This window comes from Mus caroli, unplaced genomic scaffold (genome assembly GCF_978045245.1).
Source record: "Mus caroli unplaced genomic scaffold, Mus_caroli_1 scaffold_15, whole genome shotgun sequence".
NCBI lineage: Eukaryota > Metazoa > Chordata > Mammalia > Rodentia > Muridae > Mus > Mus caroli.
In genome coordinates, this window is record NW_028227270.1 from 20528837 (window position 1) to 20550249 (window position 21413).

The following is a 21413-nucleotide window of genomic DNA, read 5'->3' on the forward strand; positions in this document are numbered from 1 at the left end:
AGTTTCTCCAGACTGTACCTGCCTCCCGGCTCGGCATGTAGCATGTGAAAAACCTTTACTAAGGTCTCAAGTAAGATTGTCAACCCCTAAGATTTTCTCTTTCTTCTTCCCTTTCCTTCTCCTCCCCTCCCACCCAACCCCCACCCTCTCTCCAGGCAATCTTTTAAACCCTGAGGCTTTCCCTGTGCTGGGAAGAGCACTTGCCACCAGTCTAACTAAAAGATTTGTTCCTTGTTTCTTCTTCTTCTTCTTCTTCTTCTTCTTCTTCTTCTTCTTCTTCTTCTTCTCCTTCTCCTTCTCCTTCTCCTTCTCCTTCTCCTTCTCCTTCTCCTTCTTCTTCTTCTCCTTCTTCTATGTATCGATATGAAATGACTCACAAACTCTTGCCAGCCTTTCCTGTTTATCAGATGCTCTTTGGAAAACCTCCGGAGTCTAACATGTTACACTGCCAGCTGAGTCTTGCTCTCAGCTTGCTAACTACTCTCCACCACAAGATTAAAGGTAAAGCCTTTGCTAGCTTGCTCACATACATGTCACTTGGACTCTTTGTGTGTGTTCAAATTCAGTAGAATAGTATCAACTAATTATGATGTGTCCTTATGGAAACCCCACTTTCTCCTTCAAATCACCAGTCCAAACACTTACTTAGTAATACTAAATGCCACTCACATTCCCTCTGAACAGCTTTATAATATAGATATTACTATTCCTACTTTCCGGAAAGGGTGTGTGTGCCTATAATGCCAGCACTTGGAAAACAGAAGTAGGGAGACCAGAGTTCAGGTCCGTCCTTAGCTATATATCAAGTTGGAAGCCAGCCTAGGCTATATAAGACCTTGCCTCTGTATAACAACAACAACAAACAACGAACAGGAGGAAAACTAAACAACAGATAGGTCAAGTGACTACAATTGTTTATTTCTTTTCTTGTTCCTTTTGAGACAGGATCTCACCTTGTAGCCCTGGCTAGCTTAGAATTCAATATGTAGACCAGGCTGGCTTCAAACCGCCTCTGACTATAATTGGGATAAGAAGCATGCGCCACCATGCTAACCAAGATGCCCACAATTATTGAGACTCAGACCAATAGAGACCCAGGTACCTGTAAAAAATAGCTTTTATATAAATATGTCTACATTAAGTAATATCATTTCAAAGACAGGATTGAAGAAAATCAGTATTTTCAGAAAGGGAATAAAATTGTTTACAATAGCACACCTGGAGCCCCTTCCTTCTGTGTTGGTCTCTCATACACTTGAGCAGGTTAGCCATGTCGCCTGTACTTCTGCCCAACAATTAAATCCACAAGCAGGTGCCTTTCTCCATTGTTTTAGCCTCCCACTCTGTGTTATCGTATCATCAGAAATCCAAAAATAATAATCTCTTTGTGGGAGTCACAGGCACTTCAAAAAACTTTTAGCTTTCTCGTTAGAAAAAAAAAAAAAGTTAATGCGCGTGAGTTAGCAACGCCTATATGTAGCTCACACCTGTAAATTCATCATTCGGGTTTATGAGGCTAGCCTGGGCTACATGATGAGTTCTAGGTTTACCTGGGCTACAGAGTGAAGCCGTTTGAGAAAGAAGAACCCTGAAGCAAAGAGCTAAGCTCAGTTTGTTAACACAAATATGCATTTTCTAGGGGACCATCCATCCATCCCACTCGCGAGGAGAACCCGCTGTAGCCAAGATGGACCTTAGGTGGCGCTGCAGGGACCTCTTAGGGGCTTCTCTAGAAGACGCGAGGAGGGGGCGGGTCGAGCGGAGCCTTCCCGGCGGTGGGAGGAGCCTGAGTGAAGCGAAGCCACGTGTCCACCAGCGCGCAGGCGCAGGATTGGTCACTCCCCCGGGAGTGAGGGCTGCCGGGGCGGATGACGTGGCCTGGTAACGTCCCTGCCCGTACGGCCTCCGGGGAACGGCGCTGCCGGAACAGCCCGCGGCCTAGTCCCGCCCAGCGTGCGTGTGCCTGCCTGCCGAGCCCGGGCTAGCGGCGGAGACTGCCGAGCCTGCGAGGACGCTGCTGACATGGGGGAGTGACGCGCCTGCGCCCGCGCTTCCGCAGCGGCGGCGAGCCATGAGGAGAGCCCGCGGCGCGGGCAGCGGCTCCTGAGCCCGCATGGAGGAGAAGTACGGCGGGGACGCGCGGCCCGGGCCCGGCGGCGGCCTCGGGCCGGTGGACGTGCCCAGCGCCCGGTAAGGTGGGATTCCACGGCCGCCGGCGGTGCGAGCAACCTTCCCGCCTTGCTCGGACCCCGCGGGCTACCTCTGCGGTCCGTGGCTTGAGATCGGCGAGCGGGCGGGAGTCTGGGCTTGGGACGCACTGCCTGCCAGGTTCCAGTCCCTAGAGAGAGAGGATCTAGATGTCCCTCCCTGCCACTTAAGTAACGCAGGGCTCCGTAGCCTGTCCCACGGCTCGCCCAGAGGATATGCGCAAGGTGTCACCGTCTCAGGCGAAGAAACCAAAGTACAAGCCGATGAACTTGGGTGTACAGCACAGCAAAAATGCAACCCTGTCATCGAGTTTCCGTTGCCGTGGTTTTGTGGGGAGAGGTGGGGGCTTATTCTAATAGTACGAGATGTACGTTCCCCCTCTCCCCCAAAACTCATGCCGTACAGGGATTCGTAGCGTGGAAATTCTTTACTTTTCCTCCAGCCTAAAGGCAAGGACCGAGTAGTGGACGCTGCCACTAGCCAGTTGTGCCCTTAGGTCCTGTCCTAAGTTCTGAGGTGGTGTTAAATAAAGCCCAATAATTTCGTTCAAACTGGTTAGCAGTATGTACGCTGAGATTTCGTGATTGTTTTTGAAAAGGTTCTTAGACCGTGGTTACAGCGTTACCAGCTAACTTTTGTCGGGGGGGGGGGGGGGACATATGCCGAGTAGAATTTAAACCAACTGCGGGATTTGCAGAATGCCTTTGGTTTTCTGTCTATTTTCAGCACTTCATTTATAGCATGTCACGTGTCAACCAGTGACCATAAAACAGCTAGATGCAGAAGGGGCTAGTGCTATGGCTTGGTAATAAAGGGAAGTAATAGAAGGGACAAGACTAGGTCAGGTCGCAAAATTGGACGATGGAGACAGATTAAAGTATCAGATCTTTGTTAAATTTCCTGTTGATAACTCCAGATTTCATAGCAGAGTTGCCACATTTTTAGGAAATACAAGGGTAAACTGTGATATACTTCATTTACTCTCAAACAGTTCAAGGAGTGTGTGTGTGTGTGTGTGTAGAGAGAGAGAGTGAGAATATGAGTAGTTTAAACGTGGTTTTGCTATGGTAAACATCCTTTGCCAACTTACCTGTATTATTTGCTTGGCAGAGTTGCCCTTCTATCATAGGTTATTACGGAATTCAAATTTTGACCCAGAGCTGGCTGAATTTGGAGGGATTTCAGGTTTCCAGGGTTTTCTGTATGTTCAAGCACTGGTTCTTAACTACAACAGAAATGATCAGATCCTTCCAGCGTGGTTATTTTTATGCCTGAGTGCACAAACTCCAGTGGTCAGGGCTGCCAGCATTTGTTGAGTACCTCCTATGCCCCAAAGACTCTTAGTGTATGGCTCCCTTTAGTCTTTCCAAGAACACTACAAGCTAAGTAGTAGTATCCTTGTTTGATAGGTCAGGAAACGGAGTTGCCTAAGGTCACACAACTAATGAATGACCTGGTAATCTGAGTTGTTTCAGAATCTGTATTTACTATGCATGCCTTCTGTTTACACCTATGAATGCTTGAATTCAATGAATTCAACTAGTATTATTATTATTATACATCAAAATTCTTTTTTTTTTTTTTTTTTTTTCTTTTTGGTTTTTCGAGACAGGGTTTCTCTGTATAGCCCTGGCTGTCCTGGAACTCACTTTGTAGACCAGGCTGGCCTCGAACTCAGAAATCCGCCTGCCTCTGCCTCCCGAGTGCTGGGATTAAAGGCGTGCGCCACCACGCCCGGCTCATCAAAATTCTTTTTGAGACAAGATATCATACCATGGTGTCCACAACTGGCCACCTCCTTCCTTAGCTTTGCAAATGCTAACATAGGCCACTGTACCTGGTCAGCAGCTTTGCTTGTATATATGTGTGAATTATGTGCTGGTATGGCCTGTTCCTTGAGACAGAGTCCCTCTCTAGCAGCCTCAGGCTTCCCTCTGCCTCTGTAGTGCAGTGACTGACACCCTGGCTTTATGTGAGTGCCAGGGGCTCACGCTCACACACGCAGCAAGTGCTTATGTGTGTACATTGTTTGGGCATATTCTCCCTCGTACCCCCCCCCCATGCCCTCCTCCTCTCTTGATATCTAGAGACTTGTGAGTGGCAGCAGTGGACACATTTCAAGAAGGAACTATAGACTCATATCCAAAATTTAATAATTTCAAGTTTAGAGACCTGAAGAAATGTCTAACCACATAGAAGACCAGTTATATTTTTATTTGGTCACTTAATAGCAAACAGTGGTTCCTGAGTTGGGGAGCTGGGTTGAATGCCCCAGCTCTGTCCAGAGGCTCAGTAACCTGTATAAGAAAGTCTCCCATCCCTGTCTTCTCCTACCAGTCATTTCCCACCTTAATATGAACTGCAGTGTTTCTGTGTATGGTTACTTAGCCTTAACTAGTCTTCCCTAGATGTCCAGCAGGAAGATGTATTAACTAGAACTTTGACAATCAAAGACTGCAGAAGCTTCAGGATGTGGTGGGCACACATCTAATCCCAGCATTTGGGAGGCAGAGGCAGGCGGATCTCTGAGCTCTAGGCCAGAGCTACAAAAAAGAAGCCCTGTCTTTAAAAAACAAAAACAACAACAAAACAAAAACCAAAACAAAACAAAACAAAAAAAAACTCAGGAACTAGTAAGATGATTCAGCAGGTACAGGCCTTTACCTCCAAGACTGATGGCCTGAATTTGACCCCTTGGACCTGTATGGGAGGAGAGAGCTAACTCTGTGAGTTTCTGACTTCATATGCTCTTATGCGAGCACACATGCACACATACAAATAATAGTAATAATAATAATATGTTTATTAAAGGAATTTTTTTAAATCAAAGTATATAAAAGTTGGAATTGTTTACCTGTGAGGAGAGCTAGAAGTGATTTTATTTCAAACCTTTCCAATAAGGAGCTACTCGGGAATCAACGTTATGACCTTCAGGGTGCTATGCACATGTGTGTGTGTGTGTGTGTGTGTGTGTGTGTGTGTGAAAATAAAGTTTCTTTATTAACACTAATATATTATGAATATTGTACAGGAATAGCTTCATATCTCTCATTCAAGACCCAGTGTTTTGATTTTTAATACTTTATATAGAAATCTATATTCTTTGTAAAACAAGTATTTACATGCAGTTTGACTTTTCCTTGATTTTAATCATAAGCAATGTACTGCTAAATTAGGCTAAACTAAATTGGCTAAATTGAACTAAACTAAATGCAGTAGGATCTTCAAGGTCTCCTGCCCAATGCTCATATTTTAGAAGTGTCTGTCAACTTACTTGGGAAGTGTAGTCGGTCTGTTTGCCTGTTCTTTCCTGAAGACCTGGAACTCCTTGAGGACAGGGCCCTTGTGTGTGTCTTGGTTATTACATAGAATCATGAAACTGGAGAGGCTTAAACAGATAGGGATTCTCTCGCATAAAAGAAACCAGATTGCCCACAGTGCCCCCCCCCAGATGAATTCCTTATGGTTTTTCCTGCTATTGTTTATTCTATATTAACTTTTATATTCAGACTTATTAAATGGATACAGCATCTTTAGCTAAAATTTTTAAAATTACTTTTTAATGTATTTTGGGTTTGACTAAAAATATAAATAAAAATGTAAATTTTAGATAAGTTAGGTACGATGGTCATGAGTTTGAGATTGGTCTGTACTACATAGTAAGATCCTATCTCAAAAAGGGGGATGGTAATAAAAGGTTTTCCTTTAAGGCAGAGATAAGGTAGAATAGCTCAAGGCACTCCTTCCCTGTCGGGAGAAAGAAGTGAGGCTGTGCCTGAAGCTGCCCAGGCCTGGGTGAGTATTCCATGCTCACAAAGGGCCAGTGAGACCAAGGGAAGTCTGGCAAAAAGAAAGAAAATCTTTCTGCTCAGCTTCCCAAGTAACTGGGATTACAAGCATATACCACCAGGCCTACCTTAGACATTAATATACGTTGAAAATAAACCAGGAGTATAGGACCCAAAGTTTTAGCAGTAGTTAACATGTGGATGGTGGGTTGTTTGGAGAGGGTTTTTATTGTTTTCTATGTGTTCATGTGTATTTCTGTAGTTTTTATTATGGGTATTAAGAGGGGAAAATAAGATTACAGTGGTCCTAGTGATTTCAATTATATTACAAATTGTTCCTGTTTTTATTTTTCAGATTAACAAGATACATTGTATTGCTGTGTTTAACCAAATGTTTGAAGGCTGTGGGACTTTTTGAATCATATGATCTCCTAAAAGCTGTTCACATTGTTCAATTTATTTTTATATTAAAACTTGGGTGAGTATGGAGAGGGCCTTAATGGTTTTTGTTTGTTTGTTTTGTTTGTTTGAGACAGGGTTTCTCTGTGTAGCCCTGGCTGTCCTGGAACTCACTCTGTAGACCAGGCTGGCCTCAAACTCAGAAATTCACCTGCCTCTGCCTCCCAAGTGCTGGGATTAAAGGTGTGTGCCACCACGCCCAGCTCTTAATGTTTTTTAATTCTCTGAAAATCCTCTTTTGATTATTTTTAAGAAATCTTACCTATATGTTCTGTGAAGTTTGTTCTTCTGACAGCTAACTGAATTTTTTTTCTATAAATAGAAGCTTGTACAAGAGTAGAAGTATAGAGACCTGTAGAAAAAGTTATTTAGCTGAGTGTAGTAGCCCATAATCCCAGCACGTGGGAACTTTAGTCATGAGGGTCATGAATTAATTGGAGGCCAGCCCCAGTTACACAGTGAGGCTCTGTCTCAAAAATAAAGTAAAAGAAGTTAGTTGAATTCTAATGACTTGCCAAACAGGCTTTTAGTTCAGTTTGTATTGCTAAGATTCTTGCAAAGCTCTTTTAATGCCTTGCTTAATAGACTGTGTGGTTCCTATCTGTGCTAGCAATCAGTCTTTTGTAATGTCTTGTATCATTTAATTTCACAGAAGATGGGGGGTTCCCTCACACTCCTGAGGACAAATGTAAAAAAAAAAAAAAAAAATGGAGATGTTGTATTTTCATAAAAGTGATTTTGACAGGCTGGAGAGATGGCTCAGCAGTTAAGAGCACTGACTGCGCTGGCAGGGGTCCCAGCCTCAGTTCCCAGTATCTATCTGTGTGGGTCATACCTGCCTGTAATGCCAGCTCCAGAGTTGAAATTCTTCTGGCCTCTGTGGGCATGGATCCACATATGTAGACACACACATACACATAACTAAAAATAAAGTAAATCTTTAAAAAGTACATACTCCCTGTGGAGTTGTAGACTATCTTCTGATGTAGCTCAGTCATGAGGCAATTATTAAAATGTTACCTAAGCTTGACTTAGTACAGACCTACCTTTCTTTCTTTCTTTTTCTTTTTTTTTTTTTTTTTTTTTTTTGGTTTTTCGAGACAGGGTTTCTCTGTGTATCCCTGGCTGTCCTGGGGTAGACCAGGCTGCCCTCGAACTCAGAAATCCACCTGCCTCTGCCTCCCGAGTGCTGGGATTAAAGGCGTGCACCACCACGCCCAGCTAGTACAGACATTTCTTGTTTCCAAGTTAGATCATGCTGGGCTGTAGCCCCTACATAACCTCGTCAGAGTACTGGGCCCTCATGTTCTGTAAACTGTACAGTTTGTGTGCGGTTTTCTTCCTCAGTAGAGGCTTACAGCCCTTGAGATTAATAGTCACCCCACTCTGTGCTAATATACTTAAGGCTGTAGTTTGCCAGTTTAGGAAAGAGGTTCTTGATTAGAAAAGCTAAGCATCTGTATTTAACTGACAGTAAAAAGATGAAGGCCTGTTACTGTTTTATTGGCTCAAGATTTATTCCTATCGAGCTTAAGAAAAGATGAATTATTTTCTTTGCTATTTTAAGGTATTAAAACTAATCATAATGGCACATGCCAGTAATCCCACCGATTAGGAGGCTGAGAATCATAAGTCCGGGATCAGCCTGGACTCCATCATGAGATTCAGTGTTCATACCCATTACTACTTTGTGGTTTATGAACTAGTTGTGAAGACAGTTATCAGGAAGTCCTGAGTTCTGCCTTGACAGCCTCGTCGCTAAGGACAGTCTCTGCTACAGTTCTTCTGTTGCTGTTTTATTTCCTGAGGCAGGGTCTCTGTAGCCTTGGCTGACATGGAGCTTGCTCTGTAGACCAGGCTGGCCTCTAACTCACTGAGATCCACCTGCCTCTGCCTCAGGGATGCTACGATTAAAGGCATGTACCACCACCGACCAGCAATACTCTTGTGTTTTGAATTAGTGTTTTTGTATTATATAAAAAATTTTCTGCCCTTACAGAATCATAATGGTTTAATTACTGTAAGCAAAGATTTAATATTTTTCTGGTATCATTCTTCAACATTTTTGTATCAGATTAGTGTATCTAATGTGTGTAAACACATCCATCTCATTAGTGTACAAATTTGCTTTTATCTTTAACAAATAGTAAAATCATTTACACCAAAGACTAAGATATATTTTAAAGATAAATTTGATTTGTCAGCAGTAAATGTGTGATCTGTATATATAGTTTACGTATCTATATATCACAATAGCATAAAAATGCATCAGCTGGAAAGGGGCCACAGGTAGAAAGAGTTTGAAAAGCTCTGCTCTAAAGTGTATTTATTAAAACTGCACCTTGTAATTAATGTTAATATGTTACTCTCTTAATGTTTACAGGACTGCATTTTTTATGGTTTTGTTTCAAAAACCGTTTTCTTCTGGGAAACCTATTACAAAGCATCAGGTGAGATGTGGACGAGTCACTTGCTCCTACAGCTTTCCTTTCTGTGGGCCAGAATAAAGTGCCCTGTTTTGAAAACTTCTAGACTGTTTCCTGTTTTCTTTTGGGACTTTAGTTTTTTTGAGGCTTTGTTGTTGTTGTTTTGGTTGGTTGATTTGGTCTGGTCTGGTCTGGTTTGAGACAGGATCTCCTGTAGCCCATTCTGGGCTGGAACTTGTTAGGCAGCCACAACTGGCCTTTCAGGCCTCTTGTTTCCCCAGTGCTGCTCTTGCAGGCTTACACTACCGTTCCCCGTGTACACAGTGCTGATGCAGGAACTCACGCGTGTGGGCAAGCCTGCCAGCCTAGCTACATCCCGAATCTAGAGTTAGCTCACTCTTGACTTGTCTTTCAGAGTTGAGGCTCCACAAGTGAACTATAAATTTTCAATGTAAGTGAAATATTTTCAAATGTAGAAAAGGTGGCAAATTTTAAAGGGATGTATTTGATCTTTCTTGCCTCAGTTTTGCTCACTTGTAAAGTGGAGGTAATAATATTGTTCTCTATCTGTATTACATAGCTATATCATGTATCTGTGAGGAATAAATTAATTTATACATGTAAGGGTTTTTAATTATATCTCATGTGAGTATGCAGTACCCTTTAGGTGGCTTCATGCCAGAAAGGTTCCTCATTATCAGAGTGGCAAGTTAAGGACTTCTGTTTTCGACACCAAGAACATCTTTAAAATATAATTATCTTTCTAACTCCATCAAAGGTCTTTTTTCTCTATTTTCAGATGATTATAGCATAAAAATTGCTCATAGAAAACATGGTGGTATACACATGTACTCACAAAGTGTGTCTAGTCAGAAACAGAAAGATCAATATGAGTTCCAGGCTGGCCTGAGCTCCATGGTGAGACCTGGTATCAAAAATAAAGTCCTCATGGACAAGATTTTTTTTTTTTTTTTTTTGGTTTTTTTGAGACAGGGTTTCTCTGTATAGCCCTGGCTGTCCTGGAACTCACTTTGTAGACCAGGCTGGCCTCGAACTCAGAAATCCACCTGCCTCTGCCTCCCGAGTGCTGGGATTAAAGGCGTGCACCACCACGCCCGGCTATGGACAAGATTTTTAAAAGACTAAATCATTAATTATGGCTAGAAAACTAGTGAAAAAATGGAAAATTATACTGCATTGGAAAAAGATTTGAGCAAACAGCCAGGCATGGTGGTGTATGTCTTTAATTCCAGCACTCAGAAAGTAGAGACTGGTGGGTCTCTGAGTATACAAAGCTACATAGTCAGACTGTCTCAAAAACCTAGCAACAAATGATATATAGTGGAAGGGAATGTGGATAGGCAGATATTTAATGTTAAATATGTGATTATTTAACCTTTAAAATGGTTACATAGTTATCATATTTCCTTCTGGGCATTGTTTGGTTTCTTTTAAGACAGTGTCTTGATGTGTTAGGCCTGAGCAACCTGGAACTCACTGTAGACTAGGTAGGCCTGAAATCCCAGAGGTCTGCCTGCCTCTGTCTCCTGGTGTGGGGCTCAGCGGCATGCTCCACCGTGCTGCCTCCTTGTAGGTTTTATTTATTAGGAAATACTTACTAGTAAATGGATATGACTGAAGTTTTTTGTTGTTGTTTCTATTTATAGTGGATCAAAATATTTAAACATGCAGTTGCTGGATGTATCATATCACTTTTATGGTTTTTTGGCCTTACTCTTTGTGGACCACTAAGGTAAATACAAATATGTATGTATCTTCACTATTTGTTCACACCTCTTCATTTGACGTGAATCTGTTCTGTGTCTTAGTATGTGTTATGTGCACACGTGGAGATGAGAGGGCTTGCAGGTTTCTTGTTCCATATTTTATGTCAGAGATTTTCGTGCACAACTGTCTGTGTCACTTCTGTAGCGTTGAATACATTTCAACATAGAAAAGCCGACAAGTAGTTCTTGGGTGAATACCATTGATATTTGTGTTAATATCACAGATATTTTATTGGCTAGAATCCAAAAAGTTTCAGATGGAGAAGCTAAAATGTCTGAAATGGGAAGTGAAACAAACCAATAAAGATGAGCCGTCTCAACAGGTGCCATGGTTTTCCTCTTAGCCCCGCAAGTGCACTCGGCCGACTCGAGGTCAGAGAGTGAAGCTGGCCACTCTCCTTTGTTTCTCTCAGGTCTGTGTAGAGAATGTCTCTCTGCATGTGGGGCCAGTTCAAGGAGGAAATGCTGAAAAATAACTTAGTAAACACTGAAACGTGCAACTCCCCGTAAGGCTTTTTTTTTTTTTTTTTTTTTTTTTTTTTTTTTTTTTTTTTGAGACAGGGTTTCTCTGCAACATTTGCTGTCCTGGAACTCACTCTGTTGACCTACAGATCTGCTTGCATGTGTCTCGCTAGTGCTGGGATTACACATGTGTACCACCACTCCTGGCTTTTAAGATTTTTTTTCCGGTCTCTAAAAGGTGTTAAAGAGGTACTGCCTTGCCCTAGCCTTTGGTTAGGGAGAGGATGAAGGCAAGACGTAGGGGCTGGAATGAAAGAAGTTGTAAAGACTCTCCATTACAGTAGAGGATGGGGGAGGAGAGGGCCTTCTGGAAGCCAGCGAAGTACCCTGTGGGCTGGAATTACTTTGGCTTACTTGCCTGGCTTTTCAGATACAGTGTATAGCAGCTACACCCTAGAGGAATGGGAAGGTTGGTTGAGTTTCTCAACTTCATGGAACCTGTTGAGTTTAAGCTTGTTCATAAGTGAGTGTTATCAGCCACTGTGTTTTAATTTTCTTACTCGTGAAATTATGTTGTTCATAGATTTAGTCATCTCCTGCTGCCTTATACTCCTTACCACTGCCCATACTGCCTTCCTCCATTGTTTTTTTTGTTTTTTTGTTTTTTTTGTTTTTTTTAGATTTATTTAATATATATGAGCATCCTGTCGCTGACACACCAGAAGAGGGCACTGGATCCAATAACAGATGGTTGTGAGCCACCATGTGGTTGCTGGGAATTGAACTCAGGACCTCTGGAAGAGCAGTCAGTGCTCTTAACTGCTGAGCCATCTCACCAGCTCTTCTCCATCTTTTACTAAACCCATGGTACACTTTAAAGTGTGTACTTCAGAACTGAGCACAATGATGTTTTGTAGTCTGTCTTACTTTAGGTTAGTATTGCCATGTTGATAAATTAATTTCTTAGTTAGAACCTTCTAAATATGATAAAAATTAAATTTATAATCACTGCTCTTTCATTACAGACCTGGGCAAAGAAGAAAATGACATACTTAACAGAGAGCTGGAAATGGGTTAATATTTAGATCTCTAAGACTCCTTGTTGTTGGTTTGGGGTCTTTGGTGTTTGATTCAAACCCTGTCCTGGAGATTGAATGTAGGGCCTCACACTGAACTGCATCTCTCCAGCCACTTTCCTATTTGAGTCAGGCTCTCCAGGCTCGCCGTCTTTCTTTCTTTAGACAGGGTCTCACTGTGTAGTTCTCGCTGACCAACCTGGAACTTTCTGTGAAAGCCAGACTAGCCAAACAATTCCACATAAAAGACTTCATTAAATATAGTAAATATAAACACGAATGCTTTACATTTATTTTTTACTTTTCTTTATGTGGGTGCCCATGGAGGCCTGACGAGGCTTCCTCTGGGACTGCTTGACATGAGTGCTAGGAGCTGATTGTGAGGCCTTGAGAGAGCAGCACCTGGCCATGACTGCTGAACCGCCTTTCTAGCCCCTATTTATTTTTACTGTAGGTATAAGTGTATACACCTGAGAATGTGTAAGCGCACTGCATGTATGGGAGCAGGAAGAAGTCAAGAGAGTCAGATACACTGAAACTGCAGTTCCAGGTGGCTGTGCACTCTTTTTTTTTTTTTTTTTTTTGATTTTTAATATTTTTATTACATATTTTCCTCAATTACATTTCCAATGCTATCCCAAAAGTCCCCATAGCGCCCCCCACTTCCCTACCCACCCATTCCCATTCTTTTGGCCCTGGCATTCCCCTATATTGGGGCATATAAAGTTTGCAAGTCCAATGGGCCTCTCTTTCCATTGATGGCCGACTAGGCCATCTTTCGATACATATGCAGCTAGAGACAAGAGCTCCGGGGTTCTGGTTAGTACATCATGTTGTTCCAACAATAGGGTTGCAGATCCCTTTAGCTCCTTGGGTACTTTCTCTAGCTTCTCCATTGGGAGCCCTGTGATACATCCAATAGCTGACTGTGAACATCCACTCCTGTGTTTGCTAGGCCCCGGCATCGTCTCACAAGAGACAGCTATATTTGGGTCCTTTCAGCAAAATCTTGCTAGTGTATGCAATGGTGTCAGCGTTTAGAAGCTGATTATGGGATGGGCTGTGCACTCTTATGTGGGTGCTTGGAACCAAACCATGTCCTCTATAAGCAGTAAGCTACTTGAACCACTGAGACATCTCTCCAGCCCTAACACAAATATATTTTAAGAAGAATAATTCACCAGGTGGTGATGGCACACGCCTTTAATCCCAGCACTTGGGAGGCAGAGGCAGGCAAATTTCTGAGTTCGAGGCCAGCCTGGTCTACAGAGGGAGTTCCAGGACAGCCAGCGCTATACAGAGAAACCCTGTCTCAAAAAAAAAAAAAAAACAGAGAGAGAGATAGATAGTTCCAGAACAGGCAAGGCTAATAGTGAAACTCTGTATAGGAAAATAATAATAATAATAATTCACTTACCTTAAAATTCATTCTTTCAAAGTTTTTACTTCAGAGCTAGGTAGAGTGGGCTATGGACTGGTAGCTTCAACTAATTAGAAGGCTGAGACAAGAAAATCACTTTTTCCTAGGAGTTTGAGGCTAGCCTGGGCAATGTACTAAGTTCTTCTCAAAAACAAAAACTTTAATAGGCGCTTTACTATTGTTTTAGATGTATTTAATTATGTTATGTGAGTGTTTGGCTGCATGTATGTGCCTAGGGTGTGCAGACACCAGAAGAGGGTACAGCATGCCCTGAAACTGAAGTTGCGGAGTTGTGGTTCTGAGAACCAAAGCTGGGTCCTCTGCAAGAGCAGCAAGTGTTGTTACTCATTGGACTATCATCCAGCCCCAGCAACAAACTAACAAAGTCTTTGCTAATACCCACGAGAAATCTAAAGGACTGGGGCCTTGGCTTAGTAAGGAAATGCTTGCTGCAGAGCTATGGGCACCTGAGTTTGCTGAGACACCTGCAGCAAAGTCAAGCCTGGCAGCCTACAAGCCCATGCTGGGGAGCTCAGGACAGGCATTCCTGGGACTTACTACAGCCAGGCTAGCTGAAAAAGAAAGCTCTAGGTTAAGTGAGAGGCCCTGTTTTAAAAAATTATTTGGAGAGCAATTAAAAAATAGTGTAGTTGGCTGGGCGGTACTGATACATGCCTTTAATCCCAGCACTCGGAGGCCAGACTACACCGAGAAACCCTGCCTCAGATCACACACACACACACACACACACACACACACACACACACACACACAAGGTCAACCTCTAGCCTTTGTGCACCCTTGCACATTTGTGCACATCACATGTATACTCTCACAGAATTCTAGGCCAGCAGGATGGCTCAGAGAGGAAAGGCACGTGTTATGCAGGCCTAACATCCTGGAGAAAACTGATTCCTGAAAGTTCCCTCTGTCCTCCCTGACAAACTGTGACACAGTAAATACCGGTTTTGGTTTTTTATCAAAAAGGTGATTAAAAACATTTCAAAATATGATTTATTTTTTAATAATAAATTCTAAGATTGAAGATTGTTCTTTTCAGGTATTCCTAGCCTCATTCTTTCTAAGGCAGCCAATACCAAAATGTTCTCCAAGGAATTATCCTTATTTATTTTTCTCAGGTTTTGTGAAACTAAGGGGTTTGCTTTCCTCATACTCTTAACTGGATCCATCTTCCTGAGGAAGGTCAGATACATTTCCTGAATGTCTTTTATTTTCCTAGGACCTTGCTGCTGTTTGAGCACAGTGACATTGTCGTAATCTCTCTGCTCAGTGTTCTGTTCACTAGCTCTGGAGGAGGACCAGCAAAGGTAGGCTTTTCCACCGTTGTTACAGAGCAAGTGAAAGCCAGGCACTAAACACTATTCATAACCATTCGTGATGATGAAGAGATTCATGCTAGCTTAACATTTGTCTTACAAAAACATTTTTCTATTTTCATTTCATCTTCACATGATTATAGAGTCATAGGATGTTGTAAAATTAGTACAAAGATGTTTTTTTCCACCCAGTTTTTTGCAAAGGAAACTTAAGTTGATATTGGTATAACCAGTGCTATTAGCTATTGCCTTTTGTCACGTGCCCACCACACTACGACTTTATCAGGTGTAATGATTATCATATAATGAATAGACTAGTTTGCTGTTTTCATTTGAAATTTTTATTTACTCAGAGTATTATCGTTCCATTGCAAAGTATGCATGATATTACATATAAATATATGAAATAGTACAGGTAAGCATAAATATTACGTAGGAAATACTTGTAAATTCACAAATATCAAATTATAATAAGGATATATGAGGTTTTTATACCTAACATTCTAGAATATTTATATAATCTAAGCTTATGCATTTTCTCTGTAACTTTCTTTGTCCAAATCCTATCCCTGCTGGGAATAGGGATAAGAACTTAAGAAGTTTATCAGGGCACTGGAGGTATGGCCCAGTGAGTAAGAGCGCTTGCTGTGAAGGCAGGAGGGCCTGAGCTCAGGTCCCAGCACCCATGGAGAAACCAGGCCTGGATGTGTGTGCCTACCTCCAGCGTTGTGTGATAGAGAGAGGCAGCTTCTGGGGCGGGCTGGTGAGCCTGCCTACTGCAAACAGCCAACTTCTGGTTGACTGAGACCCTATCTCAAAAGGAAGGGTGGAGGAACGAAGATTGCTCGGTAGTCAAGAGGACTTGAGTTTAGTTTCCAGCAACCCCTGTGGGTGGGTCACAACTGCATGTAACTCAAACTCCTGGGGATCTGACATCCTCTTCTGATCTCTGTCATACATGTACATGTACAATACACACACATACACATAGTTAAAAAACAAAATTAAAAAAAAAAAGTGGAGGGCAATAGAAATTACCAGGTGTCTTCCTCTGGCTTCCTCATGCTTGCACACATACACATCTGCAACACACATACACAGTTCGCTGTCTTAGGAATGACTTAATATTCTCAGCATGGCTTCAGGGACCTAGTTCCCTAGAGAAAGACAAGCTAGACTATTCTCTGTTTCCTAATGTTACCAAATACAATACAGTTCTACCAGTTATTGATTGTTTCTTAGCTACAGAGGGCTTTTCAGCCAAAATTAAGATGCTTATCTCTATAACCCCTAATGCTTTGTTGATATTAATATGCCTACTCACATTTAGAAGGAAATACATTGCTAACATTATATGTCTTAACTGCTCTTAAAATAATCTGAAGAATTTATCTCTGTGGCTTACTATTTGTTATACTACAAACCTATATGAACATGATAATGTTAGCTGTCATTTTTCATTTAATATTGATATGGGTTTTTTTGTTTGGTTTGGTTTTTTTTGTTTTGTTTTGGTTTTTTGGTTTTTTGTTTGGTTTTGTTTTTATGCCCCTCTCAAGCCATGCTTGGTGGTAACATGCCTGTGCTCCTAGCACTCTGGATTGTCAATGCAAGGCCAGCCTAGGCTACCTAATGAGGTCCTGTTGAAAAAGAAAAGGGAAAACCACTTTGCTGGGTTTGTGTGTTATGCTAGGACTTAACCTTTGCAGTTACAGAGCACAACGTCGATTCTCTCTTCTCTTCCAGACAAGAGGGGCTGCTTTTTTCATTATTGCTGTGATCTGTTTACTGCTTTTCGACAATGATGATCTCATGGCAAAGATGGCTGAACACCGTATCCTTTTGCACCACACTGGAGTTCCCTAAAGTCTAGGAGAAAAATAGAAGCTGGCTGAATGAGAAATGGTGGAAAGAAATTTAACTCAACAGACACAAGCGTCACTTCCATAGATTCATGTTAACATACTTAATCATGATTCAGATAAAGAGTAAATTCATTCCAAGTTGAATATTTAGAATATACTCACTGTCCTCTACAGTGCTCATATTTTAGAATGTTCTGATGCTAGAAGACAACAAAACATTTAAATCCCTTGTCCTAGTTTTTACCTAAGTACTCTTGCCAGCTTGGGCTACCCCCATGAACTCAACTTGTAGTCAAGTATTTGTACTCTACTCCGTGACCACCCTGATTTTTCCCAGTCGTGCACCTTTGTCTATTCTGCAGTCCTCAGAGGACCAGTTTCCTTCTGAATACTGATACTTAGCATCCTGAAGTTTATCAGTAAGCTGATAGCAGTTTACTGTATAAGTTTACTTTGTTATACTGAGATGAGCTCCAGGTTGCTTCTGATCCATGTACTCTGGACACACCCTCCTGTTGGCTGCTCAATTTGCTGGGGCCTGTGTGGTCTGCTCTGTAAAGACGGCAAGTCCAAGACTGAAGATGCAGCCTAGGTTCTGTGGGACATGACTAGACCAAGGAGATGCTGTGCCTGCACGTGTATCCTGTAGGCTAAGAACCAAATGTTTTCACCACCTCAAGCGCTGTCATAGGTGGAGACAACAGTACTCATAGAAGCCAGGCCTCCTAGTATACTCTTATAGCCCATTGCATGGGAGGCCAGTCTAGAGTTCAAGAGTCGTTTTGGCTGTGTTTTAAGGCTCTGGCTCAAAAGCCAACAGGGGGAAAAGGACAAAAAAAATGAAAGAACTATAGACCATTCCAACTTATAAATTATATTTTTATTTTTTTTTATTTTTTATTTTTTTTAAAGATTTATTTATTATATATAAGTACATTGTAGCTGTCTTCAGATACACCAGAAGAGGGCATCAGATCTCATTACAGATGGCTATGAGCCACCATGTGGTTGCTGGGAATTGAACTCTGGACCTCTGGTAGAGCAGTCAGTGCTCTTAACCACTGAGCCATCTCTCCAGCCCCAAATTATATTTTTAGAATTAAATTGTTTTGATTTCAAGAGTAATATGTTACTAAGGATAGTTGAATTTGCCATACCCAGACTAATTTGTCTTCAAAACAAAACAAAGTAGCAGAATTTCCATGGAACTTGGCTTTGGGGGTTGGGACTTGAAGTATTCTCCTTTACTCGAGTTTCCTCAGCGGAAGGACATCACGATAGTGCTCTGACTCACATGCTCTATACAGCCATTGCCTTCTTAGGGGTGGCAGATCACAAGGTACGTTCGTTTTGTTGCAAATGTGATTGGAAGGTCACAGCAGCTGTAACTTGGGAGTGAGGAACAGGACCTCGTGTAGCCAGGCTGGCGAGAACCTGATGCGTAGCCAGTGATAGATGGTCCTCCTACCTTTACCTCTAAGCCTGCATCACAGTGGAGTCTATAATTCCTAAATCTCGTTTATACCTAGCACATGCTGTTACTCCTAGCACTGAGGAGACAAGAGGATCGCTAATTCCAGGCTAGCCTGGGCTACATCATCAATACTGTCCAAAAACTATATTTAAACTAACTTATCTCAGGGCTGAAGAGATGGCTCAGCCGTTAAGAGCTCTTGCTGTTCTCCACAGGACTTGTTTGATCCCCTGCACCCACATGGCAGCTCACAACCATCTGTCACTCCAGTCCCAGGGGAACCAGTGCACCAGGCATGCAGGTGGTATACAGACATACACGTAGGCAAAACATCGTGCACATAATACTTTTTTTTTTTTTTTGGTTTTTCGAGACAGGGTTTCTCTGTGTAGCCCTGGCTGTCCTGGAACTCACTTTGTAGACCAGGCTGACCTCAAACTCCGAAATCCACCTGCCTCTGCCTTCCAAGTGCTGGAATTAAAGGTGTGTGCCACCACGCCCAGCTCACATAACACTTTTAAAACATGAAAATTTATCAGAGTATAATTGTTTCTCAGCCCTACCAAGTACAGAGTGTATAGCTCAGTGATAGGAGTGTTTGCCTATCCTGGGCAAAGGACCAGCACAGATCCTTAGCACTATAAAGTTATGATGCTAAGGTTTCTACTAAATACAAAATGCTGCCTGTCATTTACATAATTAAATAATTGAGGGTATGGGAAGGGGGCTGGGGAAATAGTTCCATTGCTTCAGATACATATTCAAGAATTGAACATTGGCGGCTGAAGCTATGGCTCAGTGGTTAAGAGTGCTTACTGGTCTTACAAAGGACCTGTTCCCAGCACCTGAAAACCATCGGTAACTCCGGTTACAGGAGGTCTCTGGCCTCTTCTGGCCTCCAGTGTGTGCACTTACACTTGTGCTCACACATGCAAAGACTCATTTTATACACACACACACACAGTGCAAGGAATGTAGACCAGTGGGTAGAGTGCCTGCCTAGCATGTACAGGGTCCTTGATTCAGTCCTCCATATTAGGAAGCAGAGAAAGGCAGACAGATCTCTTGAGTTTGAGGTCACCCTGGGCTTCACAGCAAGTTCTAAGCCAGCTGTGGCTGCATAGTGAGGCTCGTCTCAGAATTTTTAAATAACGTAAATCTGTAGGGAGATGAACATGACGGTATGTGTGGTTTTAATGAGACTTTTGTCGTTTCACTCATAGGGTGGAGTGCTCTTGCTGGTGCTGGCTTTATGTTGTAAAGTTGGTTTTCATACGGCTTCCAGAAAGCTCTCTATAGATGTTGGTGGAGCTAAGCGCCTTCAGGCCTTATCCCAGCTTGTTTCTGTGTTTCTCCTGTGCCCGTGGGTGATTGTTCTTTCTGTGACGACTGAGGTAAGGCTGAGAGTTGTTGGTAACAAGTAAAGTGAGTTACTATTGGAAAGAAATTTCTATTTAGAATTTTTTTTCTGGCTTTGTGGGACAGGGTTTCTCTGTGTACAGCCTTGGCTGTCCTGTAATTTGCTCCATAGACCAGGGTGGCCCCAACCTCTGCCTCCCAAGTGCTAGGACTAAAGGCATGTGCCGCCACCACCACTTGGCTTAGTTCCAATTTTTTTTAATCTAAGACTGACAATGGCTTAAATTATCCTTGCTTTTTCTTTAGTTTCCCCCCACCCCATTGGAGTTAATTTTAATTGTTTATAAAAGTGTAAGTCAAATACTCTTACATTTGCATTTCAGGTTTCACATTCTTATGGTCCAAAGGCACCTGTGAAGAAAACTCAGTTAATCTTAAACTCAGAGATTTTGGCTACTTATTATTTATAAAATTCAGCAACAGTGGGGATTTGTTGCTAATACCCTGGAGAACCCTGGGAAAATATACCACTATTTTGTGACTCTTACATGCTGGCATTTTGTGACTCATACTGAGCCTGAGTATTTCTGTTTGTGTATACGCTGATGAGCTTTGTCTCCGTAGAACACTGATTGTGGGTTGTGGTGTTTGTGTTTTTCTCTTCTAGAGTAAGGTTGAGTCTTGGTTCTCTCTCATCATGCCTTTCACCACAGTCATCTTTTTTGTCATGATCCTGGATTTCTATATGGATTCTGTTTGTTCAGTCAAAATGGACGTGTCCAAATGTGCCCGCTATGGGTCCTTTCCCATTTTTATTAGTGCCCTCCTGTTTGGAAATTTCTGGACACACCCAATAACAGACCAACTCCGGGCTATGAACAGAGCAGCACACCAGGAGAGCACAGAGCACGTCCTGTCTGGAGGAGTGGTAGTGAGCGCTGTGTTCTTCATTTTGTGTAAGCATTTGCCTGAATTTTTATTTTCATTAATCTACTTTTATTGTTTCTGATGTTTAAGTCTTCAGTTTAGAAATTGTTGAGCACTTACAATTTAGTACTCAATTTAGAAAGTGACCGTGTTGATGGCTTAAACGTTCAAAACATGCATACTATTCTCTCTTTTCTCTTTGTAGCGGCCAACATCCTATCATCTCCCTCTAAGAGAGGACAGAAAGGTACCCTTATTGGATATTCTCCTGAAGGAGCACCACTCTATCACTTCATGGGTGACGCTTTTCAGCACAGCTCTCCGTCGGTGCCTAGGTTTATTAAGGACTCACTAAAACAGATTCTTGAGGAGAGCGACTCCAGGCAGATCTTTTACTTCTTGTGCTTGAATCTGGTAAGATTTTTAAATATCAGTGCAATATTTTTAAAGCACGGTGTTTTTATTTTGAGAGGATGTGTAATTTTATTACTTTGGAAGTTTCTGCTAAGTTTACATTTTTCTCTAATTGGTAACAATGATCCTATTCAAACAAGGCAAACAATCTTTATAGTATTGTAGAAATTCTGTGTTAAATCACTACTACAGTAGTAGCTTGTAAGAGGCAGAGCTACCTCGTAATAGGATGTCAATATATACCACTGATGCTGACATTTTAGAGCCTCTTCTGTTGATTTCTACAGACATACAAATCAAACAACTGCCTTTTAGTGTGTAAAATGCCTATATCTGGCTAGCTTGCTTACTTAAAATCTATATGAAATACAGTTTCCAGCATTAAAGTTTTAAGCACATCTTCAAAGAAGG

At 42.0% G+C, this 21413-nt stretch overlaps 1 protein-coding gene across 1 annotated transcript in view; it reads left to right on the top strand.

Annotated features, from left to right (window-relative positions):
* Window positions 1-1856: 1856 nt before the first annotated feature.
* The window catches only part of Slc30a5 (solute carrier family 30 member 5), a 30608-nt gene continuing 11051 nt past the window's right edge, over window positions 1857-21413 (top strand). Inside the window, exons 1-10 of the mRNA XM_021179878.3 lie at window positions 1857-2190; window positions 6352-6474; window positions 8839-8905; window positions 10549-10634; window positions 14867-14954; window positions 16710-16797; window positions 18091-18167; window positions 19526-19696; window positions 20329-20617; window positions 20794-21002. Coding sequence (XP_021035537.1) covers window positions 2114-2190; window positions 6352-6474; window positions 8839-8905; window positions 10549-10634; window positions 14867-14954; window positions 16710-16797; window positions 18091-18167; window positions 19526-19696; window positions 20329-20617; window positions 20794-21002 — 1275 coding nt within the window. The 5' untranslated portion in view covers window positions 1857-2113. The remainder of the gene's footprint in view (window positions 2191-6351; window positions 6475-8838; window positions 8906-10548; window positions 10635-14866; window positions 14955-16709; window positions 16798-18090; window positions 18168-19525; window positions 19697-20328; window positions 20618-20793; window positions 21003-21413) is intronic.